The sequence below is a fragment of the Cryptotermes secundus genome, unplaced genomic scaffold (assembly GCF_002891405.2).
Source record: "Cryptotermes secundus unplaced genomic scaffold, Csec_1.0 scaffold1031, whole genome shotgun sequence".
Classification (NCBI taxonomy): Eukaryota; Metazoa; Arthropoda; class Insecta; order Blattodea; family Kalotermitidae; genus Cryptotermes; species Cryptotermes secundus.
In genome coordinates this window covers 269,929-281,869 of record NW_019718628.1, presented here as the reverse complement: position 1 = coordinate 281,869, position 11,941 = coordinate 269,929, and the positions used below count along the sequence as shown (strand labels likewise).

At 42.3% G+C, this 11,941-nt stretch overlaps 1 protein-coding gene across 6 annotated transcripts in view; it reads left to right on the top strand.

Annotated features, from left to right (window-relative positions):
- LOC111862597 (5'-AMP-activated protein kinase subunit gamma-2) overlaps positions 1–11,941 on the top strand; it is a 469,740-nt gene that overhangs the window by 205,196 nt on the left and 252,603 nt on the right. The window contains exon 1 of one of the 6 annotated variants that reach the window (XM_023848139.2): positions 7,415–7,494. The exons of the other annotated variants lie outside the window; for them this stretch is intronic. Within the exon in view, the coding sequence (XP_023703907.1) occupies positions 7,441–7,494 (54 nt within the window). The 5' untranslated portion in view covers positions 7,415–7,440. Of the gene's footprint in view, positions 1–7,414; positions 7,495–11,941 lie in introns of those variants that run through there. 6 annotated transcript variants of the gene reach the window in all.

Here is an 11,941-nt window from a genome sequence, read left to right as displayed (position 1 = left end):
CTCTTATCGTCGTTCCAAAATATCTGAACTGTGCCACATTTTCAAAACATCTGTTTCCTATCTTTATGTCATGAGTTTGCCCTGCATTTTGGTGACGAGACAGTAACACATACTTAGTTTTCTCAGTGTTTACTTCTAGAACAACTTCCTTACTAGCGTCAATTAAAGTTTTTGTTTTTTTCTTTTTGGTATCTACATAAAAATAGGAAACAGATGTTTTGAAAACGTGGCAGAGTTAAGATATTTGGGAACAACGATAACAGGTCGAAACCTGATTGAGCAGGAGATTAAGAGCAGATTGAATTCGGGTAATGCTTGCAACCATTCAGTCTAGAACCTTTTGTCTTCTCGTCTGCTGTCCAAAACATAAAATTAGAATTGCCTGACTTACTCTTTAGATCTGAAATAGTCGTTGCCACGAGAACCTCGTATGTAAGGGAATTTAGTTTGTCTTCGTATTAATCTAGAAAATGAAGTTAAATGTGTTTCCAGTATTTAGCTAAAAATATGGACAATAAAGAATACAGTCCCGGAATTCAGTAAGACGCACTTTGGTAAGATGGATTCGCATACGACCAGTAGGCCGGCGCCTGGCTGTCCTCATTGAGGCGTAGTAGGCTTATGTAATACTCCCTTCATCCGAAACATTCACATCTCTGAACTTTTCTTTTTATGAAACTTTTTTCTTCAGTATTTCATAAAAATGTTTGTTGGTTGGAAGGGGGGGGGGCTTTCGTCTCTTGCTTTGTAGGAACTACAGATATTTAAATTTATTTGAAAACAGTTTCGAACCCAATTTATTTCTGCGTTTCTTTCTTTCGAAAGAATATTGCGAGTACAAACATTTAAGTTACTTTGAAAACGAAGTTTTGAAGAGAACGCAAGACAAGTTGACTGCCTACACAGTGAAGGAAGTTACATAATGAAGAATTGCGGAATTTCTTCTACAATTCAGTTAGTTTGTCAGAGCAGTTGAATTAAAACAAAATTGGCGGATGACAAAATGGGTATGGAATGATTATCATGTTTCAGATGTCTCTAGATAGTGATGTGGCGCCGAATAAACTGGGATTGGCAGGCTAAATAGCCGTTAGAAAGAGGGCGGTCCTGACCTGTTTGAAGGTAACATTGCAGAATTATTTTCCAGGGCTGAGGAAATTTAAGAGTACTCTCTGTCATGATAAGTAATCTGACCGAGATTCAAATGAGGTATGTCCCAAAAACAAATATAAAGCATTATCGCGATTTTCTGTGTGAGAGGCGGAAGGGATTGTAAGCAGGGCTGCAAACAACGCACGTCTTTGCAGGTTTTCATTGTAGCGCGAATCTCATTACGCGTACCGCAGAAGAGATACGCTTTCCAAATACGAGTATGTTAATGGTAAAAGTAATAATTGTTTTATTCGTAAAATGAGGAGATTGCGCTACCTGAATAAAGATTAGAATTTTTCGGCTATGGGATGTTCTTCATCATGTAATTTTATTAAGTCGTTGGTTGAGGCATTATGCTACAAGCCTGAAGGTCGCGAGTTCAATTCCCGATGAAGTAATTGGATTTTTCAAATTGGACCCAATCCTTCCAGTCGCAAGATGTTCCTGAGATCTACTCAGTCAGAAATGAGTACCAGGAATCTTCCCGGGGGTAAAGGGTGGCCGATGCATAAGACTGACAACTTCACCGCCATCTATGAGCCGATTTTCTAGATAATGTGGGAGCCTCCACGTCTCACAACCGTATGGACCTTTGCGGCTTGTTACAGGGATGGTTTTACATTTATTTACTATACAGGACTTGCATTGTATTATGCCACCGTGCCGCCGTAAGCTTCCGCAATGAACCCAGCTCGATAACGGAGAAACTGAGAAGGCCGCAGCGTCATAACTTGAAGACTCTGTGTGCCGTATCGCTGTTTGACTCGTCCCTTTGTTTTGTGTGGTACTCTAGTACTCGTAGATATGCTACCATTCACAGTTCCTGGAGACAGCTGGGTCCGCAACACGACACGCTGATTGTGCCGATCGCATTCCTCGCAAGTAATAAATATCTGACGAGAGTGCACGTGACGGGGAGATGCATAAGAATAGAGCAGATACAACGAAATATATGAAATAATGAATTGTGGTTGGTGCTTAGGTTGTTTAACGATTATGTATTCCTTTGGTGCTACAGCCCAAATTTGGGTCTTGTCCTACCCCCATGAAACTTTCCGTTTCTCTTTGGTTTACTCCTTAGGCGGGTGCTCAGCTTGTCGCAAGACTTGTACCTCTACACAAAGACGGAAAAACACATATACACACACAAACACTAAACATCCATGCCCTGATTGGGATTCGAACCCACGATCCCGGCTTCTGAGCGAGCGAAGACAGACCGCTCGGCCTACGTGACCGGCGATGATGTGTTAGCTTTCACATATTGTTTAACTTAGAATGGTAACCTTATGTGACGGTGAACTGGAAATTACTAGGTAGGACGGAGTCGGTGGCCCTAACTAACTAAATTAACATCGTTGTAGTATAAGCAGACGTGTTCAGCACCGCTAATATAAAAATCTTCATTGAACACACAGCCTACTTCCCATCATAATGGTATCCCCCCCCCGTTTCCTTTTGGACTTTTGAAGTCGGTATATTAAAGAAAGCCGGTCACGGTAGCCGAGCGGTCTAAGGCATGCACTGTCTTCGCTGGCTCGGAAGCCGGGATCGTGGGTTCAAATCCCACTCAGGGCATGGATGTTTGTGTGCGTTTTTCTGTGTTTGTGTAGAGGTAGAGGCCTTGCGACGAGCTGATCGCCCACCCAAAGAGTCCTACCGTATGTCTAAGATCTAGAAAAACCGAAATGAACGGAGAAATTCATGGAGGTAGGCCTAGGCCCACTGGGGCTGTAGTGCCAAGGAAAAAAATTAAAGAAATTCTATGTGCATTAATTGTTTCCTCCACTGACTCACAAGTCCGTCCCGTCCACACCCACCCTCTGTACATTTCAGTGCCCTGAAATGTAAATGTAACCTCTACAAGACTTCACATATGTTTGTTTAATTTTCTTCCTAGGCACTTTATATTTTTTTTAAATCTTATCTATTTATTGCCTATAGTTACATTATGACCTGTTTCAAGATTAGTTACATGGGGTACTGAATAAGAAACGAAAAACTTGTTTCCTTATATAAAGCCGTAAAACGGGTTGTAGCTCTTATTTTGGCTGAGTCCTTAAGCTTGGTGAACGGAAAAAATGTAAGCGGGAGGGAGAAATCGAGGCCTATTTTAAGGTACCAATTCGGGTATCGTCGGACAGGACTGAGGAATACCAGTAAAAGTAGGTTCCCAAGCTGAGATTCGAAATCCGGAGCTCACGGATGGTGAGGAGCATTTTCGGCTTGGCCATTAGTTAGAGCATAGTTATTAGGTGTCCCAGGTATATTTCGGTATATGTTGTTATAGTTAGGAGCTCCTTGAAGTTATAGGCTTATTATATAGGTCTGCTGCGTGATTTAAATAGCCTTAAATTATTTTTTATTTATCCGATTAACAATGCACGGTGTAGAGGGCTTTGGAATGTTTTCTTGTTGGGGCCATGTGTTCGAATACTGCTCGAGGCATGGTTTTTCTTTTATTTCCTGTTTTGTCTTATCAGTAGAGAAATATTTCAGTGAGTTTTATCCATGGATTCCCATATAACGATAGTTGTCATCCTTTTGCATCTCGCGTCCCACCCGACACTGTGTCAAAATTGAAAATAAAATAAAACGTAGTGCCGCCACAGTAACAACAAAGCTTACTACAAATATTATGTGTCTGGACGTTAATAACCATCGTCCTGTATTTATTTAAAACCCTATCATGTTTATATTTAATAACAAATTTTCGGAGACTGGATTCTCTCTCCGTTCTCAGGTTAAACATACTCAGTTTGGCCCAATCGATAGAGCTATTTCCTATCTCCGGACGAGCTCTATCGATTGGACCAAACTGAGTAGGTTTTACTTGAAGATGGAGACAGAATCCAGTCTCCGAAACGTTGTGACGGTGGTTGATGTCCAGAAACCAAATATTTGTACTAATGTACCATCATCACAAACTTTTAGTTCTTATTAACAAAACTTCGCAATGTCCGACTGGTGTACTTTTACACTGCGGGAAATCTTTTTATTGTTTTATTTTTATTTTATTTTTTATTTGTTTCATTCTGGTCCGTCACACTAACAATTATAAATACAAACCACTCCGTCCAATGTGACATATAAGTTTTTACTACGTTAAAACTTATCTCCCTTACATGTTTCGGTCCTTACGGACCATCTTCAGAGGGAAAATCATTACAAACTGGAAACTACCATCACAATAGGTGTTTTGATGTAAAATACATACACTTATATCCTATAATGCACAGTACGCTTAAAGTCGAACGTTTCACAATCACAGCAGCTTCCTGGTATTGTAAAGTTTCTATATGTTATTTAAAAAAAAACCTTTATTGTCAATAGATAAAATTTTTTAAACCACGTAGGTTCGTGTCCGTACTCCTATCGTCCTTCTTGTATGGGGCAGATTTTGTGCCGCCTGTCTTGGTGAGGAGGTTCTTGATGTCGCCCAGGGTTTGTTCATGGCTTGCTGTGTTGCTTCCAGTTTGTAATGATGTTCCCTCTGAAGATGGCCCGTAAGGACCGAAACATGTAAGGTAGATAGTTAGTTATTGAAGAGGGTGGGTTTCCCCATGCACTGAGACCTGTATTGGTCCATTGTGCTTCCCTCTATGATTTCTACCAGTCTCTATATCCTACCGGTACTGGTGCTTACCCTCAGTTCCACCCAGCCAGCGAGACCGGCTCTACTAGCTGAGAGGTATCTATAATTCTTCCCCCATCTACCAGAGGTATTAGAGACTGCTGTTGGGCGGGAAACGTCCGTAATTTGGCTCAGTGACCTCCTTTGGTGATATGAGGTTCTTTTACGTGCCGTAAAGCTACGACACGGGACCCACGGCTTAAAGTCCCTCCCGGAGGACTTGTTCCCTGAATTTTTCCGCCCTTAAAAATTCGACGACCTCCGCCGGCTATTTGAACCCGCGCACTACGAATCATGATGTGGGAACGTTACCTCTTAGACTACGGAGGCCGCTTAAGGTAGATAAGTTTTAACGTAGTAAAAACTTATATGTCACATTGAACGTAGTGGTTTGTATTTATACTTTTTATTGTATTAATCACTAACGAAAATTGTTCATATTTTCGAGACTTACGCCCACCTCAGCAGACCGACAGGTGCCACACGTAGGGCTTGTTACACGCTCTGGGCAGCAGTGATATAGAATGTTTGGTAGTTTATCGTTTCTGAAATGTATATAAATAAGTGATGCATATTTTACCGAAGGATCTTGTTGGATCTTCCGTATTTCTTGCATTGCCTCCTCACAAGGCCGCGACATTACCTGCAGATGGGCCACAACCTCTTCCACGTCTGTGGCATCTTATCATTCTCAGTTGTCCTATCATTTTTTCACTCAGTGATAAACAATCTATAAATTGATAACAGGTCTATAAGTGTTTAGATAAGAACATATTAAGGGATTTTAATGTAGAATTAGCGCGTGTACTTGATGTGTAACGTATTAAACAGCTGAGAATCTAAACCTTAACTTATTTTCCCGTGTAGGGGTCACCTATAGACGGGGTTTGGGTTGGATGATTGGATTTATTGCACCTGATACAGTCACAACTCGGGACCACGTGTAATACAGCGCTGTCACTGATTTACACACTTTGCAGTTCGCTGTTACACGCGCACAAGGATTCTCAGTCTTCACTAGTCGTAACCTGTCAACGGATTTATAAACATCACACTGTAATTTCCAATCACACATGAAGTTTTCTTTGCAGTCTAATTCATTTCTTGCCATTTCTTCTCAATCGCCTTTGATTGCCATATCCAGAACTCGACCCAGCTCTCGAAAACAAATCAAAGTCAGTCAGAGTTACTGTACTACTGGCGGTTTACCGGCAATCAGTTAATCTTGGCGCCAGGCCCCTTGAGGACCACGGCCAGAGATTTCTAACAAAGTCGAAGTCAAAGTCACATTGCGACTGAGGATCAGTCAGTAAGTCTTGGTTTCCAAGTATTTATTACTGTTTGACAGTTACGGTCTTGTTTTTGTGGGGCGCCCTCTCTGACAAGAGGACGGGTCTGTCTTTTGTACATACTTCTGGCCCTTGTCAGCGCAGTGTTTCTGGTGTTTGTGTCCCTTGGGACTCGCGACCATATTTTACTGTCTCACATTTGAGACTTCACTTTTCGTCGCCTCCTATGACTCGCAGGGTCACGGTGGAGGTATCCGACCCCGCCTCCACACGGAGATTTACTCGCTTCGGCTGTGGTACATATCCTATAATCGGAACGAACCAGAGTTTATATTTTCAACGACTTTCTCTGTACCTCTGTAACCCATCGGCATGGACAACGCAGAAAACGCAGCCTTTCTGTTTTTGGGAAGGCGTGTTTACATCGTCGTTGCATAGCAACGGAAGTTATTAGATTGTTGTTTGCGTATTAGTTGCCGCGAGAATTTGTTTACACATTCGTTGCCTAGAAGTGAATCTCTATTCTGGCTTCACTATTCCGACTTTCGGGCGTCGTGTCACAATATTTTTAAATTCTGGTTATAGTGTCATATTCTGATTTATTGAAATTGGGCAACGCGTAAACCGGTCGGTATAGCTCAGTCAGTAAAGTGGTTGGCTGGGGTCTAGACGAACCGGATTCTGTTTCCGGCAGGTGCAGGATTTTCTCTTCTGCACCGCGTGCAGATCGGCTCTGGGTCCTACTCTGCCTGGTAGCAGACGGTTTGTTGAGCAGTTTCCCCGGGAGTGTAGCAGCCACGGACCTGAACACTCGCCTCAGTCTAATGTCGGGTGAACAATGTCTGACGCTGTAACCTTTACTGATGTCATTGTTATACCGCCATAGCTCAAGCGGTTAGTCGCTGGCTTCCCACCGATCCCGGGTCTGGTCAAGTGGGATTTGTGGTGGACAAAGTGGCGCTGGGGCAGGTTTTCTCTGAGTATTTCGTTTCCCCTGCCAATCTTCATTCCACCAATTGCTCCACAATCATCCTCACCTATCATCTGGGGCTGGTACAATAGGCCAGAAGTGGCCGCAGTACAAGGTACTTAATCCCACCCCACTAGCAATAAACAAAATACCGTCATGAGCCTCATTTATAGGCACGAGTTGCACCACGTGAACGCGAGGTTAGCAGCGAGTTACTGCGCATCCTAATGTCCCTGCAGGGAAAGAGGTTTGAACGAGACTCACTCTTAATCGCCCATCAGTCGTCCTGTCTCCCGGCAACTTTCCGATCGTCGCGATGGGAGGAGTTCCGATCAATTGGCGCAGGAGTCGCGGCGCGCTCAGTTGTGACGCGGTGTTCCTAGAGAGAGGTCAGCATGTTGCTCGCTCCGCGAACCAGGATCGTTCACCCGGGCGGCGCCATCACCAAGGTACAGCAGTGTGCAGTTATTATGGCAAATCCTGATCACTAACGCCGAAATCTCTTTCCTCAAATATATTGTGTACCGTTCTATTACATAGTTTCCAAAGTTTGCTCCAATAGTCAGATGGCCATGACGGAGGACATACATGGGGATATAGCTATTCGTATGCTGAGTGCCTGGCTGCTGATTTCAGACTAAAAGATACGGATTTTGATATTTTTAACTGTGTGAATCTGATCGTATTGTCACGTGTATTAGTGACTAAGACGCGAGGTTTGATTGGCAGTCGATTTATTGGATAACTACCAGTAGTGACTACAAAAAATTATAACACTCCAAATTATAGTATTTCCCGGAACAATAACACATAAAGTAAAGTATTCACATTTCAGTTCTAAACTTCGTTTGTAGCCTCCGGAACTCTGCTGTTGGATTCTGTCTGCCAGTCCGTTATCTTCGCTACTCTTATAATCTTCCCTTGAACCGTGTAGAAGTCTCAACTGCACTGCACTCTGCACTGGTCTCTCAATTGCCTTGAACTGTCCTCTCACTCAACTGCTAGACTGCTGGTGTTATTTTGTAAACCTCGTTATATAGCTTTCTCACGGACCGCATAGAAAACACGGAATCTGTTGTTGACGAAACTTGTTTACTGCTCCTTTCCTAGCAATAGACGTCTGATATTGTTGTAACGCACCCAGCTGAAGGTTGTTTACAGGTCCCTTGCCTGGCAGTGGAAAGGCCTTTGCCTGTTGTTGGCCGGGAATGTTTCTTCGCGGGAACATGTTTACTTAGCTGTTCCCTAACAACGGATATTCATGTTACAATATATACCGCTTCCTACCACGTTAAGAATATCCGCATAAAATTCCATCACATCCGGCAAGGGGGTTAGGATTCAGAGACGCAACACTTGGACACATGTCATGTGTCCATGATATAGTCTTAATTTATCATGTCACTTAAATAATTCATACCAGGTTAACAACCATAACAACTGGAGATGTGTGTAGGAATGCATGTAGGTTCTCATGTAAAGTGTATGTAATTATCAAATTTTAATAACAATTGAATTTGTCAATGGAGTGTAGTAAAACTTTCCCAAATATGACACGAAAATTCGTTCAGCGGTTTTCGAAATGTTTCATGCGAACAGATGGACGAACAGACAGGCAAACAGACAGATATGACGAAGATAATAGGCAGTAAGGTTCGGCCACACAGAGCGCTACGTACGCTATGTTCGCTATACGAACAGAAAAATATCTCCCTTTACTGCCAATGTGACTGGCCACACAGACTTCCGTACGCTATGTACGCTATGTTCGTTATGTTAGCTGCGTCATAGAGTGTACATAGCGTACGTAGCGTACGTAGCGAACATAGCGTAGCGCTCTGTATGGCCGAACCTTAATACGCTTGTTTTCCGAATAAATTTTTACGGTTCTATATACTTAATTGGCTTGGATATTCATTTATTTTTGATGCAGATCTTACAACTGGACAGTTATTCCTTCTTCATGTTGTTGTTATTATTATTATCATTATTATTATTTAACTGAAAATGGGTTTTCACCCGGTGGCAGTGATGCTACAATAAGACAACAGACAAATAACACACATAAACACGTTCAAACAAAAGACAGTAGAAAAGTGAAACATAGTGAAATATAGGCCCATAATGTTACTGATATATATTCAGCGATTTTATTTATATTTTATTAAATGTACATCATACAGAAAACTATATAAAATAACAGTTAGAGGCACAAAGACACTTATATTTTATACAATTTATAGTTTTGTGTAAGATAGGCTGTTTATAAGAAAATCCATACAATTCATTTTGAGTTTATAGAAGTTTGGCTGATACGTATCATTATGAACTTCATTCTAAAACTCAGGTGTCAAGATTAATAGAAACCCGTTCACTATTTTCGCATATTAAACTTGTAAGCGGACAGACACTGCCTCCTAATTATGTTGCACTTCGTCTCCTCTTCACAGGGAACATATAATTCACGTACAGTATTAGTCGGCGAAAGCTAAATGCACGTCATATTATAACTGAGATAGGCACGAAATGTTTTTCCATTGCAGTGGTCCTTAATTTTCAGTAAGTAGACTGTAATAAGTTGCCACTTCACAGATGAGACACACTGTTAATAAAGGGGTTGATGAAAAGTTGGCACTCACATCGCCGACAGGCGGCGGTCGCTCGGTCGGTTTAGTTCTCTTGCAGATTGCAGGCCACGGAGATAGTTAGTTAAAGAGTTTTATGTTTTCTTCTCTTTCGTTTTGCACCATATATATGTCAGCTTCACGTTCTGTCGCTTTAATCCCAAGGAAAGAACCCCTGGTAGCCATTGGATAGGAGACTGCAGAGACCTCAGGTCCAATAGTGTAGAGAAGCGTTTATGCCACGCTGGCAATCGAACCTAGATTCTCTTATCGTCCACTCAGTAGCTTAATCATTTTACTCTCAATTATATATGTTTTGTAGTGAATTCTGTGTGGTGAATTTCGCAACTTAGTGTTTCGGTATTGGTTATGAAATGTGTTCTTCAGTGGTAGTTAATCTCCATTGATTCTTTCATAGCGGTGCGTTTGCGTAGTTCGTGTTCAGTTGCTGTGCAGTCACGAGAGAATTGTGGGAAAGTGGTCGTGTCCTATATTAGCGGAACCATGGCGTCGTTGTGCCCATTGCTGATTCTCGAATTCTGTTTAGAAGATACCCCATTGTTTACCCGGATGAAAATAGGTCTTTAGTAGAGAGGTCAGTGACCAGGAAGTTGGTCGCGTGTTCGTGAAGTTTGTTGCGACGCGTCCTTCCTCACGAAAACGTTCTAGGCTCTTCTGACCTGAGAATTGTTTCCTGTATTGACATACAGCTTAAGTAGGTGGATCGATTTGTCAAACTTCGGTAGAGGAAATAAGTTAGGGAAGATCTATATTCACATAATGCTTTCATGTTAATACAGAAAGCAGTTATCAGTATTATTAGTGTAATAGGTAAAAGGTAAAATTGTCTCTGTGCTTAACTGATTAAGCATTACGCCATGAAGACGTATGGGAGAGTGGATGTATAGATCCACATTTTCTTGACCTGAGCACTAGTTGGAGGTGACTGGTCAGTTTCACGCCCCGGTCGCTTTACCCCCGGCGAAATAGCTACCGATACCCATTGGATAGGAGGTTGGGTGAGCCTCAGAACCGGTCTGGATGACATGGAGAAGTGAAAATTCTTGCCCGCCACCGGGACTCGAATTCCGACCCTCAGCCGTCCAGCCCGTAACTGCTATACCGACTGCGCTATTCCGGCTCCCCAAAGAGGTCCCTGTTTTTAAGAAATGTCATTAGCTGCAGTCATTAAACATCTGAATGTTGTCAAAAGTCTAAAATAGGAGTATTTGCTTTTGGATGATTTTTAACACGTTTCTGCGATCGCCTTGCTGCCTGCATTCTGTCTGTCATGTCTGTATATCCCCCCTTATGATTTATGCGGTCACCTTCCTGTCTGTATATCCCTCATCTTTTCCCCGTTTTATGTGCTCACCACGTTATATGAAAGGAAAGTAGGATCTTACTACTTCCCAGAACTTCTCGTTCTTATTATGAACGAATAGAATTGTTGTAATGGTCTTAAATTCTGCCGAGGCAAGAAGGAGCGAACACTGTGTTGCTTGCCGCTCGCTGGCTCGCCTTCCTCTTCTACACCGAAGATGGATGCAGTGCATTCCTCCTAAGCGTTTATAAACTTCTGCCAGACTATACGGCTTCATAGTACTAGTCAGCACCACTTACTTACTTACTTACGCATGGAGCTGAGCTCTTCTGGAGGAGCCGCCAATTCTGCAGCTACTCAAGAAAATCCAAGGATTTTATGGAACCCGAAGGTTTATTTCCGTGTTCACAAGAGCCCTCCATTGGTCCGTATTCTTAGCCAGATCTATCCAATCCATACCATTCCATCCTATCTCTCTAAGATCCATTCTAATATTGTCCACCCACCTACGTCTTGGTCTTCCCTGTGGTCTCCTTCCTTCTGGCTTTCCCACCAATATCCTATACGCATTCCTAGTCAGCACCACTAGAACCTGAAATCTCTGGTTCATATAAGAGTTTTACATAACTGGGTATGCAATATTTCTAATATTTATAGGTTGAGACAGACATTGGGAAATCCGCACTGCATCTTGTTTCTCCGTCCGTTCGTATCAACGTTTCTGCTGATTGGTATTCGATGGGGTACCCAAAAGAAACCGAACTAATTTTTTTTGTGGGTAGAGGTTTTGTAGTACCGCGTTTTGCCGCTATGAGCGCATAGAACTAACATTCCTGAGTCGATAAGCCTACTACCGTTGCTTCAGAAGGTAAGGACTAGTTTCGGCAGATTTTATAGTGACAACTGTTTTGTATGATCGTCGTTTTTGCAATGGCCGAACACACGAAA